The 20,238-nt window shown below is 39.3% G+C and overlaps 3 protein-coding genes and 1 pseudogene across 6 annotated transcripts; all 4 read left to right on the top strand.

Moving 5' to 3' along the window:
- The first annotated feature begins 659 nt into the window (after nt 1–659).
- On the top strand, nt 660–2,055 carry LOC104760176 (glutathione S-transferase F6-like). The gene is made up of 3 exons (XM_010483062.3): nt 660–1,060; nt 1,142–1,190; nt 1,411–2,055. Exons 1-3 carry the CDS (start codon nt 911–913, stop codon nt 1,836–1,838), a joined length of 627 nt encoding a protein of 208 aa, XP_010481364.1. The 5' UTR covers nt 660–910; the 3' UTR covers nt 1,839–2,055.
- A 398-nt stretch (nt 2,056–2,453) lies between these two features.
- LOC104760171 (protein LOW PSII ACCUMULATION 1, chloroplastic) lies at nt 2,454–5,234 on the top strand. Of its 4 annotated transcripts, none has more exons than XM_010483053.3 (9): nt 2,454–2,829; nt 3,204–3,307; nt 3,423–3,558; nt 3,643–3,874; nt 3,959–4,116; nt 4,204–4,392; nt 4,487–4,587; nt 4,694–4,790; nt 4,962–5,234. In XM_010483053.3, the coding sequence occupies exons 1-9, from the start codon at nt 2,557–2,559 to the stop codon at nt 5,034–5,036; spliced, it is 1,365 nt and encodes a 454-aa protein (XP_010481355.1). In that variant the 5' UTR covers nt 2,454–2,556; the 3' UTR covers nt 5,037–5,234. The 4 variants fall into 4 exon arrangements, with proteins under 4 accessions (XP_010481355.1, XP_087363781.1, XP_087363782.1 ...); XM_087507655.1 differs by having other exon boundaries at nt 2,475–2,829; nt 3,419–3,558; XM_087507656.1 differs by having other exon boundaries at nt 2,492–2,829; nt 3,949–4,116.
- A 1,143-nt stretch (nt 5,235–6,377) lies between these two features.
- LOC104760160 (protein RALF-like 1 pseudogene) lies at nt 6,378–7,050 on the top strand (annotated as a pseudogene).
- Nucleotides 7,051–12,713: 5,663 nt separating this feature from the next.
- On the top strand, nt 12,714–20,204 carry LOC104760151 (uncharacterized). Its single transcript, XM_019242827.2, has 27 exons — nt 12,714–13,355; nt 13,488–13,695; nt 13,794–13,891; nt 14,299–14,412; nt 14,491–14,637; nt 14,766–15,439; nt 15,543–15,667; nt 15,761–15,852; nt 16,070–16,298; nt 16,382–16,445; nt 16,547–16,695; nt 16,780–16,850; nt 16,955–17,128; nt 17,226–17,297; nt 17,500–17,604; nt 17,692–17,781; nt 17,882–17,957; nt 18,041–18,137; nt 18,228–18,297; nt 18,374–18,553; nt 18,642–18,764; nt 18,844–18,927; nt 19,019–19,203; nt 19,288–19,426; nt 19,514–19,573; nt 19,660–19,764; nt 19,845–20,204. Exons 1-27 carry the CDS (start codon nt 13,254–13,256, stop codon nt 19,956–19,958), a joined length of 3,747 nt encoding a protein of 1,248 aa, XP_019098372.2. The 5' UTR covers nt 12,714–13,253; the 3' UTR covers nt 19,959–20,204.
- The last annotated feature ends 34 nt before the right edge of the window (nt 20,205–20,238 follow it).

The following is a 20,238-nucleotide window of genomic DNA, read 5'->3' as shown; positions in this document are numbered from 1 at the left end:
TCCCATCACCGTCGAGTCCAAAGCCGCTGACTATTAGAAGCCACGTTTAACGTTTTCGCCTCTCTCTACTTGGATTACTTGTTCTTTACAAATTTAGGTCTTAACTAGAGTTTCTGTCTAAACTCTTTATTAATTTAGCGATGAAATCATCGACCTAGTAAAACACAAGTTATAACGAGGGTTGATTATTACCTACTGATTAGTTACTTGTATATCAAGTTTGTTACATCCTAGGTCTTTTAGTTTAACAGTGTTTTAATTGATGCAACCATTTGGTCAATCCCAGTAATTCATACACTTACGACTAATTAATCTGATATCAAATCTTCTGAGTTTGATCCACTAGCATCAATATTCAATGCTGATCTGGGAGCAATCCATTAAGCGAATGAAACCAATTAAGGCGAAGCTAAAAGAAGTTCTAGATAAACGACTCAAAAAAGTATAGCTTATTGGCTAGTAAGAGCTTCACATTGGCTGATCTTCTCGACTCAACGATCCAATTTGATCTAACGAGCCACATGAACCCAACAACGTCAGTCAAACTTTGCTTAGTAGATACAAGACTTTTCTTGTGGTCTTTATCACGCAATGGTTAATATTTTCCTCATATTGTATTTTATTATTATTTATACTATGGTTCTGTCAAAGTTTTAAACCAATAGAAACAGCGAATCATACATTACTCAGCTTGACTTTGAATAATCCTCTTCTTTACAAATATATTAAGAGTATTCAAGCTTGGTGGCGCCGAGCTATGTTTTTTTTTTTTTGTTTATTCACTAAAAGTTACTCTATTCTAGTTGTATAAATACACTGCCCCATCTGTCTATTTCTTTCATCAACCACAAAGATCTCTCTACTCTTACTTCTAATACATCTCTAAGAACACAAAACAGCGCATTCACTAATGGCAGGAATCAAAGTTTTCGGTCACCCAGCTTCCACAGCCACGAGAAGAGTTCTCATCGCCCTACACGAGAAGAATCTCGACTTTGAGTTCGTTCATATCGAGCTTAAAGATGGTGAACACAAGAAAGAGCCTTTCATCCATCGCAACGTGAGTAACATATACTATTGTTATAACAAAAACATTGTTTCTTTTATAAGATGCTGAAAATCCTGAATATTGTTTTTGCAGCCTTTTGGCAAAGTTCCAGCCTTTGAAGATGGAGACTTCAAGCTTTTTGGTAAATCAGCAAAACAATTTAACTTTAGTAGACCTAATCTATTAGTAACTTGGTTCGGTTATGGTTATCCAAGTTGAAATCATTGTTTTAGAGGTTTTAACCAAATTAATTTCGGTTCGGTTATGGTTATTTAATCTTGGTTAAATCTTTCAAGTTATGTTTTTTGATTCTTGCGTTTAAAGAAACCGTCTGAAACAATCAAATGTTTATTCCTGCGCAGAATCAAGAGCAATTACTCAATACATAGCACATAATTTCTCAGACAAAGGAACCGACCTTCTCTCACCTGGCAAGGGCATGGCGTTCATAGCCATGGGAATAGAAATCGAAAAAAATGAGTTTGACCCAGTTGGTTCAAAGCTTGTTTGGGAGCAAGTCCTCAAGCCGTTGTACGGTATGACCACAGACAAAGCCGTTGTTGAAGAAGAAGAGGCTAAGTTAGCCAAAGTCCTCGATGTTTACGAACACAGGCTTGGTGAGTCTAAGTATTTGGCTGCTAACCACTTCACTTTGGTCGATCTTCACATCATCCCTGTGATTCAGTACTTGCTTGGTACTCCAACTAAGAAACTCTTCAACGAGCGTACACATGTCAGTGCTTGGGTTGCTGACATCACCTCTAGGCCTTCTGCTCAGAAGGTTCTCTAAATGAGTCAAACTGTTAATCACAAGGTCGAATAAACATGGCGATGAACTCATTGCCCAAATTCTCATAAACTCTCTTTTTTACTTTTGTGTGTGTTTCCTCTGTTTTTATTTTCGTGTGTACTCTGTTTTTCTCTGCTACCGAGTGATTGGTTTGAATGTAACCTTCAATAAAAGAGTCTTTGATGAATAATTAAAAAAGTATCTTTGTTATCTTAAAGTTAAGCTACTATATTTAGTGTTGATCTCATTCGTAGTGTTGACTTTTATACTTCCAATTCTTGAAACTTGACTTGAGACTGCAATTTTGTCAGGTAAGAAAACTAATCCCTTCAAATTGGCTAACAGTTTTTAAGTTTCGTATTGAGACAATAACACATTTTATAAGAATATTACTACACCAACTCCAAATTAGTTTTGCTACTCATCAATCAATAATCTTAAGACAAACTCCAAATTAGTTCTGCTACTTATTAATCACTAATATTCTTCGTTTTCCTAATCGATTCCAAACCTTGTGTGACAATGTCGAGCTTCAAAGTCCACAATGTTTTTTTAAAAAAATTGGGTGTAGTTTTCACGAAAAAAAGTTTATGGATAAAATTCGAAGAAGTTGGAGACTAGTTATTATTATTTCCCGAAATAAAATAGAAAAAGAAAGGAAGAGTTTTTAAGATAAAAGTTTGGGTTTTTTTTTCTGGGAAGCGCAGAAGAAAATTGAATGGCTGTGGCTACAGCTCCGTCGCTAAACCGCCATTTCCTACGCCGCGTCTCGAACCCTTACTCGAGAGTGAAGAAACGACGACCATGGCTAACTCCAGGAGACTCTACCCTTTTTTATTCTCGCCGGAATTGGGATTCCCAACTCCTTGTTTTCGCCTCCTCTTCTTCTCCGTCTCCGTCGTCTTCGCCTCCATCTCCAAATTCTCGGACGGATGATCTCACTGCTGAGTCGTGCGTCAATACTGGTCTTGACCTTTTTAAGAGAGGACGGGTAAGTTTTAAATTCGAATTGTGTGTTCTTAGGGTGCATATGTTTCAGTCGCTTTTGTGTGTTCTATGGCTCTTGACCTTGTATGATTTTGTGAATTGGGTAAACCTTAATTTAATGAAAGTTAGTTACTTTTGTCACTCGCCAGTTGATGTTATGGAATATAAGCTTGTAACAAAACAAAAGGGATAAGTTTTTTAATGGTTACTAGGTTCTTGACCTTAATGGAGAGTTAGCAATTCGCTTGTACTAGTTAACATAATGTAGATACTTGGGTAGCAAAACAGTCTTATGTGATGACTGATTTTATGTTGAGGAATAACCTAAGTTTAGACTACACATTTTGTTGATACATTATGTTGGATACTTTTTTTCAGGTCAAAGATGGTCTTGTTAAGTTTGAGACGGCACTGAGTTTGAATCCAAATTCTATCGAATCACAAGCTGCTTACTATAACAAAGCCTGTTGTCATGCTTACCTGTAAGAACCTCTAACGATGTACCGATGAAACTACCTTATAATCAATGATTTGGAAGATCCTGATGAGATTCTTTTCTCTTTTGTTTCATCCCTATTGTTTATCGTCTTGAGGTAGGGGCGAAGGAAAAAAAGCTGCTGATTGTTTGAGAATTGCGTTGAGAGATTATAATCTGAAATTTGCCACGATTCTTAACGATCCTGACTTAGCATCCTTTCGTGCATTACCCGAGTATAAGAAGCTGCAAGAAGAGGTTTTGTACTTCCTATTTTGTCTGTGTTGCTCTTATCCCAAGAAGAACTTTCTCATTGGCAAAAACTTCTTCCGATTGTTTCAGGCTAGGTTGGGCGGGGAAGATATTGGCAATAGTTTCCGGAGAGATCTAAAACTTATAAGTGAAGTACGAGCACCGTTTCGTGGTGTTAGAAAGTTCTTTTATTTTGCATTTGCAGCAGCAGCAGGTATCTCAACGTTCTTTACCGTACCAAGACTGATTCAGGCATTTAAAGGCGGTGATGGTGCTCCAGATCTTCTGGAAACTACGGGAAATGCTGCAATTAACATTGGCGGTGAGTCATAAACACAACCTGAATCTTAAAATCCATTTTTTTTGCTCTGTTATGTGAGTAAGCTTTCGGAACAGCAATGTACAGGTATTGTTGTTCTGGTTTCATTGTTCCTTTGGGAAAACAAGAAAGAGGAAGAACAAATGGTTCAAATAAATCGAGACGAAACTCTTTCCCGGCTGCCTCTACGTCTGTCAACCAACCGAGTTGTTGAACTTGTGCAGCTAAGGGATACAGTTCGACCGGTGAGTCTTTTATCCCTCTTTTCTTGCCTTGAGTGTTAATCAGCCTTTGAGTTGCTGAATCGGGTAGATGATTGACATTGTTGTTAGGTTATTCTGGCGGGGAAAAAAGAGACTGTTACACTCGCGATGCAAAAAGCAGATAGGTTCAGAACTGAGCTCCTAAGAAGAGGTGTTCTCTTGGTTCCTGTGGTATTCGGTGAACGTAAAACACCGGTAACCGGAAAAAAAGGCTTTGGGGCTTCTTCAAAGGCAGCTACATCTCTTCCTTCAATTGGGGTAACGAAAAGATTTTGTGTTGGAACAAAAAAACAAACAAATATTCAACTTCATTCTCATTTTGGTAAAGCAATGAATTTTCTTTACTTAATAGGAAGATTTCGATACACGGGCTCAATCAGTAGTAGCCCAATCGAAGCTGAAAGGTGAAATCAGGTTCAAGGCCGAGACTGTTTCGCCTGGTGAATGGGAAAGGTCGAAACTTTCATCATCGCCTATTTGCTGATCAAAGTTTGATAGAAAAGAGAGGAAGACTTTGTTTTTGCGTATTAAAGGTCGTCTCTGGTTTTGTTTGGTTCAGGTGGATAAGAGATCAACAGACATCTGAAGGAGTTGACCCAGGTGATGATGTGTACATTATACTGCGGTTAGATGGTCGAGTCCGCAGATCGGGTAGAGTAAGTTTTATCTAAAAACCTAACTTCTCTTGGTTTATCATGTTCGATGCAAAAATGGTTGCTTTAGTGTCCTTGAATGATTTTTGGTTATTTGGTCGATATATATGCATTGGTTTTTAATGCGGTTTTGTGCATCTTAGATGTAAGCAACAAAAAAACTCTGTTTTTCAGGGGATGCCGGACTGGGCAGAGATATCGCAGGAGTTGCCGCCGATGGATGACGTGCTCAGCAAGTTAGAAAGATGAAACTGTGAAGCTTTCTTACGTATAGTATCTTCATAAAACTAAAAACCTAGAAGAGACTAGCGAGAGCTCATAGGAGAAGAAAAGGCCTGTACTGTTTGTTTGTGTTCACAAGTTCATGACCATGAGATTGATACTTGTATTTGTTTGTATATGTGAACACAGTTTTTACATATTCAAAAAGAAACTATATTTGTATCATTTTGGGTAACTTCTCTCTTAATTGAGTCACTGAACGAGTGACATGAATAGGTTAAGCTTATAAACAACCTATTTTTTTTCTTTTTGTTTTAATGATCTTTTATGCACGAGCGGGTCCATTTGAACTAAATATGTCATATAATACGTATGAAACGCGTGGATTCGGTGAGACAGAAAAATTGGGATATTATGAATTGCACTTATAATTTTTTTACTTGTATCAACAATTTATATTATTAAAGGTTCGGTAAACCAAACCGGGGGAAATTACACTAATAATTTTCTAATTCATGATTTGTTTAGTTAAAAAAGGGGGTTAGGTTTTTTCTTTGTTTTTTTTGTTGGGATAACGATGTCCCAACTCGTTTTTATGGTTGTTGAGAAGGGAAAACGAATCGTTCCAATATTCGTACTTTATTTCTTTACAAAGCGAACCATGATGACTTTGTATAAATTATACGTACTAAGAATTCAGTTGTTAAATAGTTGGTGCTTAATACTAAGTAGATAAAAAAAAAACTAAATGAGCTTGGTCGAAGTCAATGATCGATGTTTAGTGAATGAAAATAACAAAATCAGGTAGTGAATACTCTCAATTATCTAAAAGAAATAAGAGTAATTGTGCATCCAAATATGAATGAATAAAACAATTATTCCCCTTTATGTCATCTAGATTCAGTGCTTTCAGATCATTAAAAAAATAATAATGTTGATTATGAAAAGTCAAATGGATAATGAGAAAAGATTTGAACTCTCAAATCGTTTTGGTTCAATTGGTGTCGGACTGTCGGTTTTAACATATATTCAACCACTCCCAACAATTCTCCATTAATTAATAATTATAATCTGCATAATCTTTTCTAATTTCATTTTCAAGTGGCATTCCTGTTAATATCACAAATACCTAAATAATAGTATTATTTTCAAATATTTATATTTCATCTAAATCAAATCTCGTTGAAAAAAAAAAAAAGTTACTAGAATTTCAGTTAAAAAATATTTTCCTCATTCTATGCTTTTCTTAGTTAAAAAAATAAACCTTATTATAATAAGAATACAAAAAGAAAAAATAAAGCTTCAACCACTAACAAAAACCAAAAACTGACTCCACGCACTCACCATGTATATATAAACATTAACTTAAGCAAGAATGATAACACAATAGAAGAAGCCCAAAAACGAAGAAAGACCATAAGAAATGGCCAGGTCTTTTACCCTCTTCCCAACACTTATGATAATTATCCTCTTTATCGTGATCATCTCTTCACCTCTGATCCAAGCCGGCTTCACCAATGACCTCGACGGTCTAGGGTGGGCAACGAGCGGAGTCCATGGCTCAGGCTGTCACGGTTCAATAGCAGAGTGTATCGGGGCAGAGGAAGAAGAAATGGATTCAGAGATCAATAGAAGAATATTGGCGACCACGAAATACATAAGCTATCAGTCGTTGAGACGGAACAGCGTGCCTTGTTCAAGAAGAGGTGCGTCTTATTACAATTGTCAGAACGGAGCTCAAGCTAATCCTTACAGTCGTGGTTGCAGCGCAATTGCTCGTTGCAGGAGTTAAAACTCTACAAAACAATAATATACAAACTATATCTTCTTGATTTATGTTTTCTTTAATTTATCCTCATAGGTTTGTGTTTTGGATTTGAATGTGAATAATGTTGGGTTTTATATGATCCATATATGAAGTGTTTTTAATTCTGATATAATATTTTAAAAATATTCATGTTATCGCAAACTAAAGACCTATGTTTGATCAAACCGGGCTGATTTGTATGTGAATAAGGATCCTTGAAGTGTTTTATTTGAATTAAAATCTTCCAATATTCATTCATGCATGTGTCTCTTTCTGCACAATTGATATCAAACCGGGTTTCGTTTGTACGTATAACCCCACCACAGTACAGTCAAACCGGTTTAACTTGATCAAGTTGTAACACACACAAGTGACCAACTCTCAACCTAACCCTTAACAACTCTCAACTCTCAGCTCTCGGCGCTTTTGCTGGAATTATATACGTTGGCGAATTTGTTTTTAAAATCACAATTTATTATATAGATATTGGGTTTGAACAAAATCAAAATGAACCATTATTGAGTTGAACCAAACCGATCGTAAGAAATTTGTTTTATCCACAATAATAGCATTTTCCTTAGGTCCATGTCCCTCCATGATAGCAATTTTTTGTTTTTTTTTCTTCAAAGGTTTCAGAAATTGAAAAATGATTAAATTATTATTCTATGGACTTGGAAACCTGAAAGAAACAACAAACCCAACAAAGGAGTATTTAAGTTAAACAAAAAGACCCAACACTTTGGTTCTTGTACTAGTATAAGGCAGATGGCCAGACATTATTTATTAAAGTTAAAACAACCCAACAATTTGGTCACTAAAGGATTTGTCTCAATAAAACATGTCGCTGATCAGCTCGACAACATGGCTCTAAATTTAAACGAGAATTGTTAAGTTAAATTGCCATCTACAAAAGAGATGCATTTTTTTTGGAATTCCAGCTTTTATAACGAGGAGAACATTATCTTAATAATTAAATCAATATATAATTGAACAACTGTCCGTAAGAACCATAACAACATCAGTTAAAATAAATATATTTTCTAAACAAATTAAATTGTACAGACAATCCAAAACTTTATAGTTATGTATCTTCAAAAGCACTAGTTTTGGAATCACGAGAACATTCGTTCGTCAGTTAACATGTCTTCATTAATTAATCGCAGCAACATTATATTCTCCCCCCCCCCCCCCCCCCACCCCATATCCAGATTGTTAGATTTTAATGGGCCGGATCTTAAAGGGAAACCACACTAATGGGCCTTTACGTATTGCAGTTATTTTTGGTTGTGTGTCTTGGTTGCGATTTAATTATAGCATGATGATTGATGATTACACGGAAGTAGATTTACTGCTGCTCATAAAATGGCGGGATCATCGATGCATACACGTGCTTAATACAACATTCGTTTCGGTGCTAACTGCTATGGGGTTTGTTGGTTATATAATTATTACTATAGTTGACGATATTACAGATTTGAAATGTTCATCAGCCAGCCAACGCTCTATAATAAAAAAATTTTGAATATGGGTTTCGTCCCCAACATTCAATAAGATCCAAATAAAATACTCTCAAGATTTTAGGGCCTGAAGTTATGGATATGCCTCATTTGGCTATATGGGCAAAATCATCATTTTATAGAGAAATAGAAAAAGCCTTAGATCATTGGCCTACTATATATATCAGATGTCATTGTCAGAGATAGGGATCCACTTTTTAGGCAATTAGAGAGAGAAGAGAATCTATTTTCGTATTAACTGCACTTAGCTCTTTGATTGTCATTTTCTGTAAACTCTTCACTTCAATTCTACGTTAATAAGAGGATCAGTTCCGGTTTATCCCTAAGAATATCCGTATTATTTATATTGTCGATTTCTTACATCAACAATTTAGCACCCACCGTGGGGCTAGACGGAATCCTTTCATTTGACGAATAGAATTTGAAGACAAGTGTTTGCGGAAAACCATAAACATGTCTCACACTGATCTCTCCAGCGACGAAGGCGTCGACTCTTCCACGGCCCGCGTCAAGTCTCACAGGCGCACCATATGGGGACGCACCCGCGCGAGGACGAACCAGCTCCAAGGCGTCGACAGGACCGAAACAGCTACGGTCGAGGACGCAACACTCACTAACCGCGCAGCCATAGGTGCTACGCGCGTTGCTCCAACCAATGGCGTAGCCGTAGACGCTACGCCCCCCGTTCGTGTAGCCGTTGGCATCAATCCAACCGTTCGCGAAGCTGTAAGCGCTACGCGCGTCGCTCCAACCAATCACACCCAAGTTATCCTCGCACCCCGGACGACACAAACAACATCTCATCCCACGTACCACGCCCATACGCAAGCACTTGTCACTCACAATGAACAATCATCGATATTCTCCATGCCCGAATACGATCTCGATCTCGTAGGCATATCCCGTAATGGTGACCTCGCAACAACCCTTTGGGCTCGCCGGAAGTTCGATAAAGCCACAATCTCGACCTCATCAGCCCTCAAACACGCCAAGCATCAAATGCAACAGCTTTGACAGCATCTCGCGAACCCTCAAGCAGGTCGCCTTGCAGCTCGCTAACTTCTCGATCTCGCCGACAATCAATCTGTCCGCGAATGACGCAAGTCACACCATCTCGCCAATGATTCCATACGGAGAAGTGTTAAGCTCGCCAATGATTCCATACAGAGAAGTGTTGAGCTCGCCAATGATTTCATACGGAGAAGTGTTGAGCTCGCCAATGATTCCATACGGAGAAGTGTTGAGCTCGCCAATGATTCCATACGGAGAAGTGTTGAGCTCGCCAATGATTCCATACGGAGAAGTGTTGAGCTCGCCAATGATTCCATACGGAGAAGTGTTGAGCTGGCCAATGATTCCATACGGAGAAGTGTTGAGCTCGCCAATGATTTCATACGGAGAAGTGTTGAGCTCGCCAATGATTCCATACGGAGAAGTGTTGAGCTCGCCAATGATTCCATACGGAGAAGTGTTGAGCTCGCCAATGATTCCATACGGAGAAGTGCTGAGCTCGCCAATGATTTCATACAGAGAAGTATTAAGCTTGCCAATAATTCCATACGGAGAAGTATGGAGCTCGCCAATGATTCCATATGTAGAAGTGTTGAGCTCGCCAACGCGACACGGCCTTGCAATCTCGCAACAAAAAACGCAGCAAGCTTCGGGCAAGCAGTCAACTCAACCCCAACCTCACCAGACAGCGCTGCCGACAAACACCGCACATTCACCAGCACGCATCAAGACCAATACTTGCCACATTTGGCGCAACGAGAACATCTAACAAAAAAAATCGTCACACGCTCGACAATATCGAGCTCACGGGATAAGCCGGAAGCAAAAGCCGCACCTAGCTTGCACATCGTTGCCCTGGCCAGGTGTACGGTTTTAAACGCGCTCCGCATGGGTGCAGTGGTGAAATAATCCACGTCCTTACTTTGGTAGGACATTTTAAGCCGAGCCTAGACTCACAATAAGCTAGCAGGAAGCGAAGTGAGTAAGCAGAGACCCTGACTCGCACACACATAATTCTTGCAGCACCCACATGGTAAGCCGGTCACGCATACCGCACCTAAAACAGTACGACAAGTCCGTCTTGTCTACTCAAGACATTTTAGGGAAAAACATATCCAGGATAAGCCAAGAGACATCCTGCACTGCAAAATATGCCATGTAAACAAGAAAAACGTCGCATCTCTATTTTGAGGGTAATTTCGCAATAATCTAACTTTGCGCGACAAAAATCAGCAATAATCAACCTTTGCCCAAAAATAATCAATAAAAGTACGAATGACCAAGCTCATAAAGCAACCAAGTTCGCAATAACAAAAAAAACAAAAAAAAGGAATAAACGATAATAAGAAGACGTATCACTCTTGAATAGGCCCGTCGGCGCCTCCGATAACAAACTCCGGGAAGTGCTCGAGATCATCTTCACGACATGACTTCACATGTAGGTGCAATCACAAAAACAATCTAGCCGTTTCGTATGCACGCCTCAACGCCACAACTTCCTCGTATGCTCCAAGCAATGTCAAGCTAAGTCATCTCGCCATTTCGTATGCGTCCCTCGATTCCACGACGTTCCCGTATGCTCCTCCCTGTATCACCTCGCCACCTTTCCACCAAAATCTCAATTTCGCTAGGACATCGAGCAAGCCACGATCTCAACCTCGCCAGGTCTTGAACACGCCGATTGGACATGCATCAGAGTGGACACATCGTCACATGAGCTATGACTCTTTCGCGTCAAATATAACACCATCACGCCATGCGTCCATCAACACATACACGAGCTAGTTACCTCTCCATTAACCACCACGCGGAAAAATCACCTATACTTCGACACGCCCCGGAAAGATAATGGCGCAACGTCAGTCCCGATGTCGTCACTTTATCCCCTGCCTTTCTACAACAACACGCGTGCTACAAAACTCTATACAAACACTATTACGCAGAATCGTCGCCACTGCGCCTCGACCTACGGATCAACACGGTAGAACAAGTCTTCGATACGGATTCAAACGAACCTCGCAATCTCGTCTGCACCTCGCCAAAGTTTCATCGACGCGGCACAAGCGATATTAATAAGACATCTCGCAAACGGCAAACTGCATATGGTGTCCTGTGTACTGTGCCCCGCGTACTGTCTCGCGCACTGCGTATCTTCTTGCGTACTGCGTACTGCAAACTGCCTCATCTCGCCATACCGTCACACCATCATCGCAAGGTGGTAAACACGATCTACCCCAAGCCCATCCCGCGGGACTCTCGATAGTATCTCGCGAGCACGCACACGTCAACACACACTTCAGCATGCCTCCGTATCAAGAGATGCGCACCACCAACATCTCTATCTCACCACCTCTTCTCCGAGAATCTCGACCTCGCCACCGAGAATCTTGATCTCGCTATCTCGCCACCTCGTCATCTCGTCGAGTATCAAGCCATCTCGCCTTGTACCATCTCGCCATCTCGCTAATACGAACACGCCAATAAGCCGAACCAAGCAACGTACCCGCGCGACACATCAACCTGCTCGATCTCGCACACATGACCTCGCTCCACACCGACGGTCGGACCACGATCAGGACATCTCGTCGCGACAGTAAGTGACGGTGACATGACATCTCAAAAAACGTGCGCAACATACTATTCATCTCGGAGCTCTCTCGATATCTCGAAAAACGTGTGCAACGCACTATTTATCCCAGAACCTTCCGGAAGGTCTTCAAGCTCCTAAAATCTTCGGTTCCTTTTGCAAGACGGACCTAAAAGACGCAAAATTGTACCCGACGAGCTCAAGCAAGCCATCTGTCGTCGGACTATGGGGGACCATTGTTGGTTATGGATTTCACCCCCAACATTCTTTGAGGCCCAAATAGAATACTCTCAAGATTTTAGGGCCTGAAGTCATGGATATGACCCATTTGGCCGCAGGGGCAAAATCGTCATTTTACCGAGAAATAGAAGAAGCCTTAGGTCACTGACCCACTATATATATCAGATGTCATTGTTAGAGCTAGGGATCCACTTTTGGGTAATTAGAGAGAGAAGAACAATTATTTTCGTATTAACTGCACTTAGTTCTTTGATTGTCATTTTCTGTAAATCGTTCGTTTCAATTCTACGTTAATAAGAAAATCAGTTCTGATTTATCCCTAAGAATATCCGTATTATTTATATTTTCGATTTCTTATATCAACAAAAAAACACGAGATTTTTTTAATCTAGCAGTTACGAGTTACCACACACTTGTGGCAGCTGTCTGTCCGGGTGGGTGTGATTAGATTTAAAAAAAAAACGTAAGAATAATGTGGAGCTGTAACAATGTTATTGTTACTTTCAAATGCCAATTAAAACGCATGTCGTCAAGTTGTCAACATGCAAATGCAAACCTCTCAAAAGATTTGACGAGAAGAGAAAAAACAAAGAAAACAAGTAGCCTGGCACAGAATATTCTAATGCTTCTTTCTCTCTCTCTCAGTCTTGTAGTAAAATTTAAATATTGACCGTTGGATATTTTTTGATTATTTTAATGGGAATCTATTTTATCTAAAGCCAAATTTAGTCAAAAGCTCAAGTGGGAGCTGATTTTTGTATTTAATTATTACATCTGTCGTTTTTTTTTTAATTTTAAATATATCCAGTAAATAAATAAGTAAAGAAACTTTTCCTTAAAGTTAAAAAAATGGAAACTTGTTAATTTGCTTTTAGAAATATATGACCAAACAAAAAAGGAAAATGGTAAAAAGTTAAATATGTCCAGATACGCCACACTTTTTTTTTATAAATTAAGAATTATTTATAAGTTAAAAATTATTTCAATTCCTCTTCTTTTTTATCTTTCTCTGGAAGCGTCTCTTCTCTTCTTCTTTGGATCAAGCGGCGGAGACGGCGGCGTTGAATACGAACGAACGAGATATGGTTGAGACGAGACGTAGCTCTTCTGCCTCCAAGCGCTTTTCTTCTTCTTCTTCTCCCGACACCACTACTTCTTCCTCACGTCCTTCCAAACGATCTAAGGTTAAAGATCGAACCCACCCTTCTTCTCAATACGTTCTTCTATTCGATGAGGCGAGGCGAGGGTTGGATCAATTCTGGGTTTATTTTTTTGAATTTTGTTTTCGATTTGTGTTGATTTTTGGTTTGGTATAGGCTGCGGCGGAACCGGCAGCATCTTCGTCGGCGAGTGAGCTGCCGATTGAAAACCGAGGGCCGGTTTCGGATCCTGGATCGGAATCTGGAGAGCCGGAACTGAGAACTCCTGATCCGCAGACTCATGATGCGGAAAGGCCACTTACTACCACCACCGATGTGCCGGCCATGGAGACCGACACAATTCCGGCGCCTTCCACCCCTGCAGGTTCGCATCTTTGCATGTTCTCTCTCCTTTTGCTTTGCATGACATAAAAGGTTTTCTCTTTTTTTTTTTCTTGCTCATATCTATCTTTGCCTTTGCAGGTGATGTGGTGGTGGAACCTGAGAAATCTAAATCTTCTAAGAAGCGGACTGCTATTGCTAAGGCTCCTTGGGCCAAGCTGATTTCTCAGTATTCTCAGGTCTGTTGATTTTGTTTCTGATTACTTTGTATGTTGTTTGCATGTTGCACAATCTGCGAGCCTAGTGGGTTTTAGCTGTCTGTGATTTGGGAATTTAGTAAAAGATCGTGGCTTTCGGTTTATTGGGTCGAGTTTGGTCTGCTGCCATGGACATATATGTTGATATTATGGGTCACTGCGGAGCAGTTTCTGTCAATGTATTGTATTTGATGAACTTGGCCGTTTGTGCATCTCTTTTAGAAGAGGAAGCTTCTGTGTTTTCCTGTTGATATGTTAGTCAATGGTTAATAATAAGTAGCGGATTAGTAAGAATTATGAACTAGCTAGTCTGTCGTGGGATTTTTCAGTTTCCTGTGACTACTACTACTAACATGTGGTTTCTGACTGCCCTTTAATCATAATTTCAGAACCCTCATATTATCATCAGAAGCTCTGTGTTTACTGTTGGACGGCGAGGATGCGATTTATGTATAAGAGATCATTCTATGCCCACCGTTCTATGTGAAATTAAGCAGTATGAGGTAAGGACACTATCTGATTGGTCTTCTACTAGCCCAAGGGACAGGAAGCCTTTTTACTTATTATGTTTTTTTTTGCAGCACGGAGGTCCATTAGTTGCATCGTTGGAGATAAGAGGGAATAGTCTACTTGTTCAGGTCAATGGCAAGATTTACCAAAGGAGTTCTTGTGTTAATCTGCGGGGTGGCGATGAAGTTGTCTTCAGCACCCCTGGGAAACATGCTTATGTATCCTTTTATAAGTGATCTGGAAAGTTATCCACGTTCCATAATTAGGGATTATATATTTTTTTTGCTTTTTATATATCTATCTATGAGGTTCGTATTATCTCTATTTTTTCTTGACTAGTGTTCAGATATTTCAGCCTCTTAAAGATGAAAATCTTGCTACTCAAGACAGAGCTTCTTCATTGAGCTTTTTTGAAACACAGACTGCCCCTCTGAAAGGGTTTCATATTGAGACGAGAGCAGGAGACTCTTCACCAGTTGATGGGGCCTCTTTATTGGCGTCTATATCAAAGTTGCATAATGTCCCTTTTCTACCACCTACATCTAAGAGTGTCAAAAGGCAGCAAAATTCAGAGGTTCCTGTGCTACCTTCTAGCTGCAATGATTGTATCATGGATGTTGACATGAACGATGATGATATTAATGATGATCATGCTGCTATTGCTTCAACGGAGAAAACTGCTGCTTCGACCTCTTGTGCTGCCAACGATGACCAGAATGCAGATGGAAATGGAATGGATCCTTTTCAAGAAGCTGAAGGTGGAAACATTCCTGGTTCTCGTTTTGAAATGCGACCAATTTTTAGCTTACTTGGGGATCCTTCTGAATTTGATTTAAGAGGTAGCATTTCCAAAATACTGGTGGATGATCGAAGAGAATTGAGGCAAGCGCCGAAAGATTATGACCGTCCATCAGCTTTGGTATCAGCTAGACGTCAAGCACATAAGGATACTCTGCGGGCAGGGGTGCTCAATCCTCAGGACATACAAGTTTCTTTTGAGGACTTCCCATATTTCTTAAGGTCAGTAGTGCTCTTAATTTCTATCATACTTTGCTATGGCAAGATGGAAAATATGTATTGTGGTGTTTCAAGTTTGGATAAATAACTTTCTGAATTTTCACAGTGGCATAACTAAGGATATTTTGAGAACATCAACATATGTCCATATGAAGTGTGAAAGCAAGTATGTAAAGTATGGATCAGACTTGTCAACGTCGTGCCCCCGCATCTTGCTCTCTGGACCAGCTGGTATGAGGAAAACTCTGAACAAAGTTTTGTTTATAATTTTTTGGTTCTTCATTTTCATTTTCCTAACAAAATTCACATCTGGGATATTTGAAGGCTCTGAGATATATCAGGAAACGTTGGTAAAAGCGCTTGCTAAAAGTTTTGGGGCCAAATTAATGATTGTTGACTCTCTCTTGTTACCTGGGGTAAAACTTTCATTCTTTTTCCTTTTCTTACGGAGTGTTTTTATGCATATTCATAACAGATTTTATGTCTGTTAAAATCGTGAGCATATTTGTATTAAATCGGCACTCTTTACTATTGGTTTCAAATTTTTAGAAGCTATATGTCCGGGCAATCTGTTTTTTTGGGATTTAACAGTACTGGTAGCATTGATTCTCTACTGTTTCTGGATGGCTTCAGGGTTCGAAAGCCAAGGAAGCAGATTCTACCAAAGAAAGTTCTAGGCATGAAAAAATTTCGGTGCTTGCTAAACGAGCTGTACAGGTTGCACAAGCTGCTGTTATGCAGCATAAGAAACCAACTTCAAGTGTTGAGGCTAATATTACAGGTGGATCAACACTGAGTTCTCAGGCTATTCCGAGGCAAGAAGTGTCAACTGCAACCTCAAAAAGTTACGCCTTCAAAGCAGGTATGGTTGCTTATGTCTTATTTTTCAGTTTTGTTGTTGTGCCACTTTTTATGTTACTGAACAAGCGTTTCTGTAATTCTTAGGTGATCGAGTAAAGTTTGTAGGTCCTTTAACTAGTTTACTTGCTTCTATCCAAGCCCCACTTAGGTATTGTTCGTTGTTTTTATTTTATTATTTTGTTTTGAGGTCTTTTCTTCTGATGTAGATTGTTATCAAAACTCTTTTCTTTTTCATGCTATTCTTTCTAGGGGACCGGCATACGGTTTCCAGGGAAAAGTACTACTTGCGTTTGAAGACAATGGATCTTCAAAAATCGGGGTTAGATTTGATAAGTCGGTACCAGATGGCAATGATCTTGGTGGCCTATGTGAAGACGACCATGGTTTTTTTTGTACTGGTAATTCCCGTGCTAATAAGTAATATCTACAGATTTTCATTTAAAAAGTTAAATGTAGTAATGATATTCTTTCTTTGTATGCAGCGAGTTCACTTCGTTTAGAAAGTTCTTCCAGTGACGATGCTCATAAACTTGCCATCAATGAAATCTTTGAGGTGGTTCTTATCACTTTTGGCTGCCTCTCTATATAATATGAACATTATTTCATAGTTTTTGTAAACTACAGAGACCCTTTAACCCCTCTTGAATGATATTGTAGGTCGCTTTTAATGAAATTGAAAGAGGATCATTGATATTGTTCCTGAAAGACATTGAGAAATCTGTGTCGGGGAACATTGATGTGTATTTAACTTTGAAGAGCAAGCTGGAGAATTTACCTGAGAATATTGTTGTTATAGCCTCACAAACCCAGTTGGACAGCCGAAAGGAAAAAGTAGGATTTCTATTCAATCTCTCTTTCTTAGGCTTTTTTAATCTTCTTAAGTTTCTCTCAAAATGGTTAGTTTGATTGTTTGATATATCATTTGCAGTCCCACCCTGGAGGTTTCTTGTTCACAAAGTTTGGCAGCAACCAGACAGCATTGCTGGATCTTGCGTTTCCGGTATGACACCCCGACTCATCTCTAATAATTTCCATTTTGTTAAGACTGCAAAGCATGTAATCTTTTTTCTGACTTTTAACTTGTAATTGACGATGCAGCTTATACACGTATGCAAAAATTACATTCTCTCTCTCTCTCTCTCTCTCTCTCTCTCTCTCTCTCTCTTTGATGTGTTGGAAGTGATTTTTCATGGCATCTGCAGGATAACTTTGGTGGTAGACTGCAGGACAGGAACAAAGAAATGCCTAAATCAGTGAAACAGATTACGAGGCTATTTCCTAACAAAGTGACCATCCAGTTACCTGAGGTTTGAGCCTTTTTTCCCCCTTTTAGTTGTCTAAAGCCATTTGTTTCTTTTATATTTCATTATCTTCTTGTTCTTATAACAAAATAGGATGAAGCTTTACTAGTGGACTGGAAGGATAAACTTGAACGTGACTCAGAGATCCTGAAGGCTAAAGCTAATATCACCAGCATCCGTGCAGTAAGCATCTTTCAATGAAGTCTCGTGTCTATCTAAATGTTCCTGGTTTTTTTTTTTTTAGTGTGTGCGTTTCCTTATGTTCTGTTAATGGTTGTTGCAGGTCCTTAGTAAAAACAATCTAGTCTGCCCTGACCTTGAAACCTTGTGCATCAAAGATCAAACCTTTCCTTCTGATAGTAGGCGTCTTTAACCTTTTCCTTCTGTCTTTCGTCCTTGACAATCCGATTATTTGTCTAATCAAAAACCCTATGATTAATAGGTGTGGAGAAAGTTGTTGGCTGGGCTTATGGCCATCATCTTATGAACTGCCCAGATCCTACAGTCAAAGACAACAAGCTTATCATCTCGGCAGAAAGGTGATCCTTCGATAGAAACTCTGAAATATAGATCATGAGGATTGCGGTTGTGATATTTTCTTGCAAATAACCGTTTGGCGTTTGTTGCAGCATCACGTATAGCCTGCAGATGTTGCATGAGATTCAAAACGAAAACAAGAGCACGAAGAAATCTCTCAAAGTAATATTCATAAATCTGATGCTACTTTGCCTCCCAAATACCTTTTGGATATTTAACAATTACTATATTAATATAGGATGTTGTTACTGAGAATGAATTCGAGAAAAAACTCCTATCAGACGTCATTCCTCCAAGTGATATCGGTGTATCTTTTAATGATATCGGGGCTTTGGAAAATGTTAAAGACACCTTGAAGGAGTTGGTCATGCTTCCTCTTCAAAGACCCAAATTGTTTGGCAAGGGCCAGCTTACAAAGGTATGTTTATCGGTACTAGTTTTCAAATATCTGTTTCACTCCATCTCTGCAAAGTGGAAATTGCAGTATAACTGTTTTTTTAATGCAGCCTACTAAGGGTATACTGTTGTTTGGACCGCCTGGTACGGGGAAGACAATGCTGGCAAAGGCAGTAGCAACCGAGGCTGGTGCAAACTTCATCAATATATCAATGTCCAGCATTACCTCAAAGGTATTTATTACTTGGAACGGTCACCTGACTCTGTAATGTTTCCTATTGAGATTAGACTTGACATCTAGATTTCTTGCAGTGGTTTGGCGAGGGAGAGAAGTATGTTAAAGCTGTTTTCTCATTAGCAAGTAAGATAGCTCCAAGCGTCATTTTTGTCGATGAGGTATGTTGCGTGACGTTAAGAACAGCTCTCCTCCGCATTACATTATCTTTTTCCTTCTGAAAATCTTTTGAATGGGAACGAAATTATTCAGGTTGATAGCATGTTAGGAAGACGAGAGAATCCAGGAGAACATGAAGCTATGCGTAAGATGAAGAACGAATTCATGATAAACTGGGACGGCTTACGCACAAAGGATAAAGAAAGAGTTTTAGTACTGGCTGCTACCAACAGACCATTCGACCTTGACGAAGCAGTTATTAGACGGCTTCCCAGAAGGTAGTAAACCGTCAACTATTCTCTGTTTTATGTGTCTTTTGTCATCATCTTTGAAGAATCGCTTACAGTAAATCTTCTGTGCAGGTTGATGGTAAATCTCCCTGATTCAGCAAACAGATCAAAGATCTTGAGCGTAATTTTGGCGAAAGAAGAGATGGCACAAGACGTAGATTTAGAAGCTATAGCAAATATGACAGATGGGTACTCAGGGAGTGACTTAAAGGTCTGTAATTTCCTCCATCCAAAGCAGAAAGTTGAAAATCCGTTTTCATAAAAACCCACATTCTAAAACAGTTGTTTTGGTTTGCAGAATCTTTGTGTGACGGCGGCACATCTTCCTATCCGAGAGATTCTGGAAATGGAAAAGAAGGTATGGCTCTGTTTTAAAATGGTAAAGGGTTATGATGATGTGTGGTTTTGATTAATAAAAGTCATGGGGGGTTTGTTGACTCGCAGGAGAGGAGTGTGGCTGAAGCGGAAAACCGACCAATGCCTAAGTTATATAGCAGTACAGACATTAGACCCTTGACGATGAATGACTTCAAGGCCGCACATGATCAGGTTTGAGAAACTAAAACACACAAGAAATCATAGTTTTTTCCACAGGTTTTTGGGATTTTAAATGGTATTTGTTGTTGTAGGTATGTGCGAGTGTGTCGTCTGATTCATCGAACATGAACGAGCTTCAGCAATGGAACGAGCTGTATGGAGAAGGAGGGTCGAGGAAGAAGACATCACTGAGCTACTTCATGTAAAAAGAGAGGAGGAGAAAACAGAGAGATCGTGTTTTCGTCTGTTTATGAATAATGTTTATAAATCTCTCTTTTGATCTTTTTTTTTTCTTAAATTTATATAGAAATTATGTACAGAGAGAGAGAGAAGAGAGAGTTCCCCTCTTGAATTGTCTAATATGGGTTTTGTTGGTTCTCGATTCTTTTCTATCTCCAAAAATATTCAGAAACATCATTAATATAGATGAGATGTACAATATCTATTCTACAGTTGCTTGATGATATTACTATATGTGATGATGCC

The sequence above is a fragment of the Camelina sativa genome, chromosome 3 (genome assembly GCF_030686135.1).
Source record: "Camelina sativa cultivar CO46 ecotype springtype chromosome 3, ASM3068613v1".
NCBI lineage: Eukaryota > Viridiplantae > Streptophyta > Magnoliopsida > Brassicales > Brassicaceae > Camelina > Camelina sativa.
The sequence above is the reverse complement of the archived record's forward strand: the minus strand, read 5'-3'. Positions and strand labels throughout refer to the sequence as shown.

Coding starts and splice junctions, on each gene's coding strand:
- LOC104760176 (XM_010483062.3), top strand. CDS start 911: ATGGCAGGAATCAAAGTTTTCGGTCACCCAGCTTCCACAGCCACGAGA. Junction 1,061..1,141: donor AGCCTTTCATCCATCGCAAC/GTGAGTAACATA, acceptor TTGTTTTTGCAG/CCTTTTGGCAAAGTTCCAGC. Junction 1,191..1,410: donor TGGAGACTTCAAGCTTTTTG/GTAAATCAGCAA, acceptor ATTCCTGCGCAG/AATCAAGAGCAATTACTCAA.
- LOC104760171 (XM_010483053.3), top strand. CDS start 2,557: ATGGCTGTGGCTACAGCTCCGTCGCTAAACCGCCATTTCCTACGCCGC. Junction 3,308..3,422: donor GCCTGTTGTCATGCTTACCT/GTAAGAACCTCT, acceptor GTCTTGAGGTAG/GGGCGAAGGAAAAAAAGCTG. Junction 4,393..4,486: donor CATCTCTTCCTTCAATTGGG/GTAACGAAAAGA, acceptor TTTACTTAATAG/GAAGATTTCGATACACGGGC.
- LOC104760151 (XM_019242827.2), top strand. CDS start 13,254: ATGGTTGAGACGAGACGTAGCTCTTCTGCCTCCAAGCGCTTTTCTTCT. Junction 13,696..13,793: donor GGCGCCTTCCACCCCTGCAG/GTTCGCATCTTT, acceptor TTGCCTTTGCAG/GTGATGTGGTGGTGGAACCT. Junction 15,853..16,069: donor ACTCTCTCTTGTTACCTGGG/GTAAAACTTTCA, acceptor GGATGGCTTCAG/GGTTCGAAAGCCAAGGAAGC.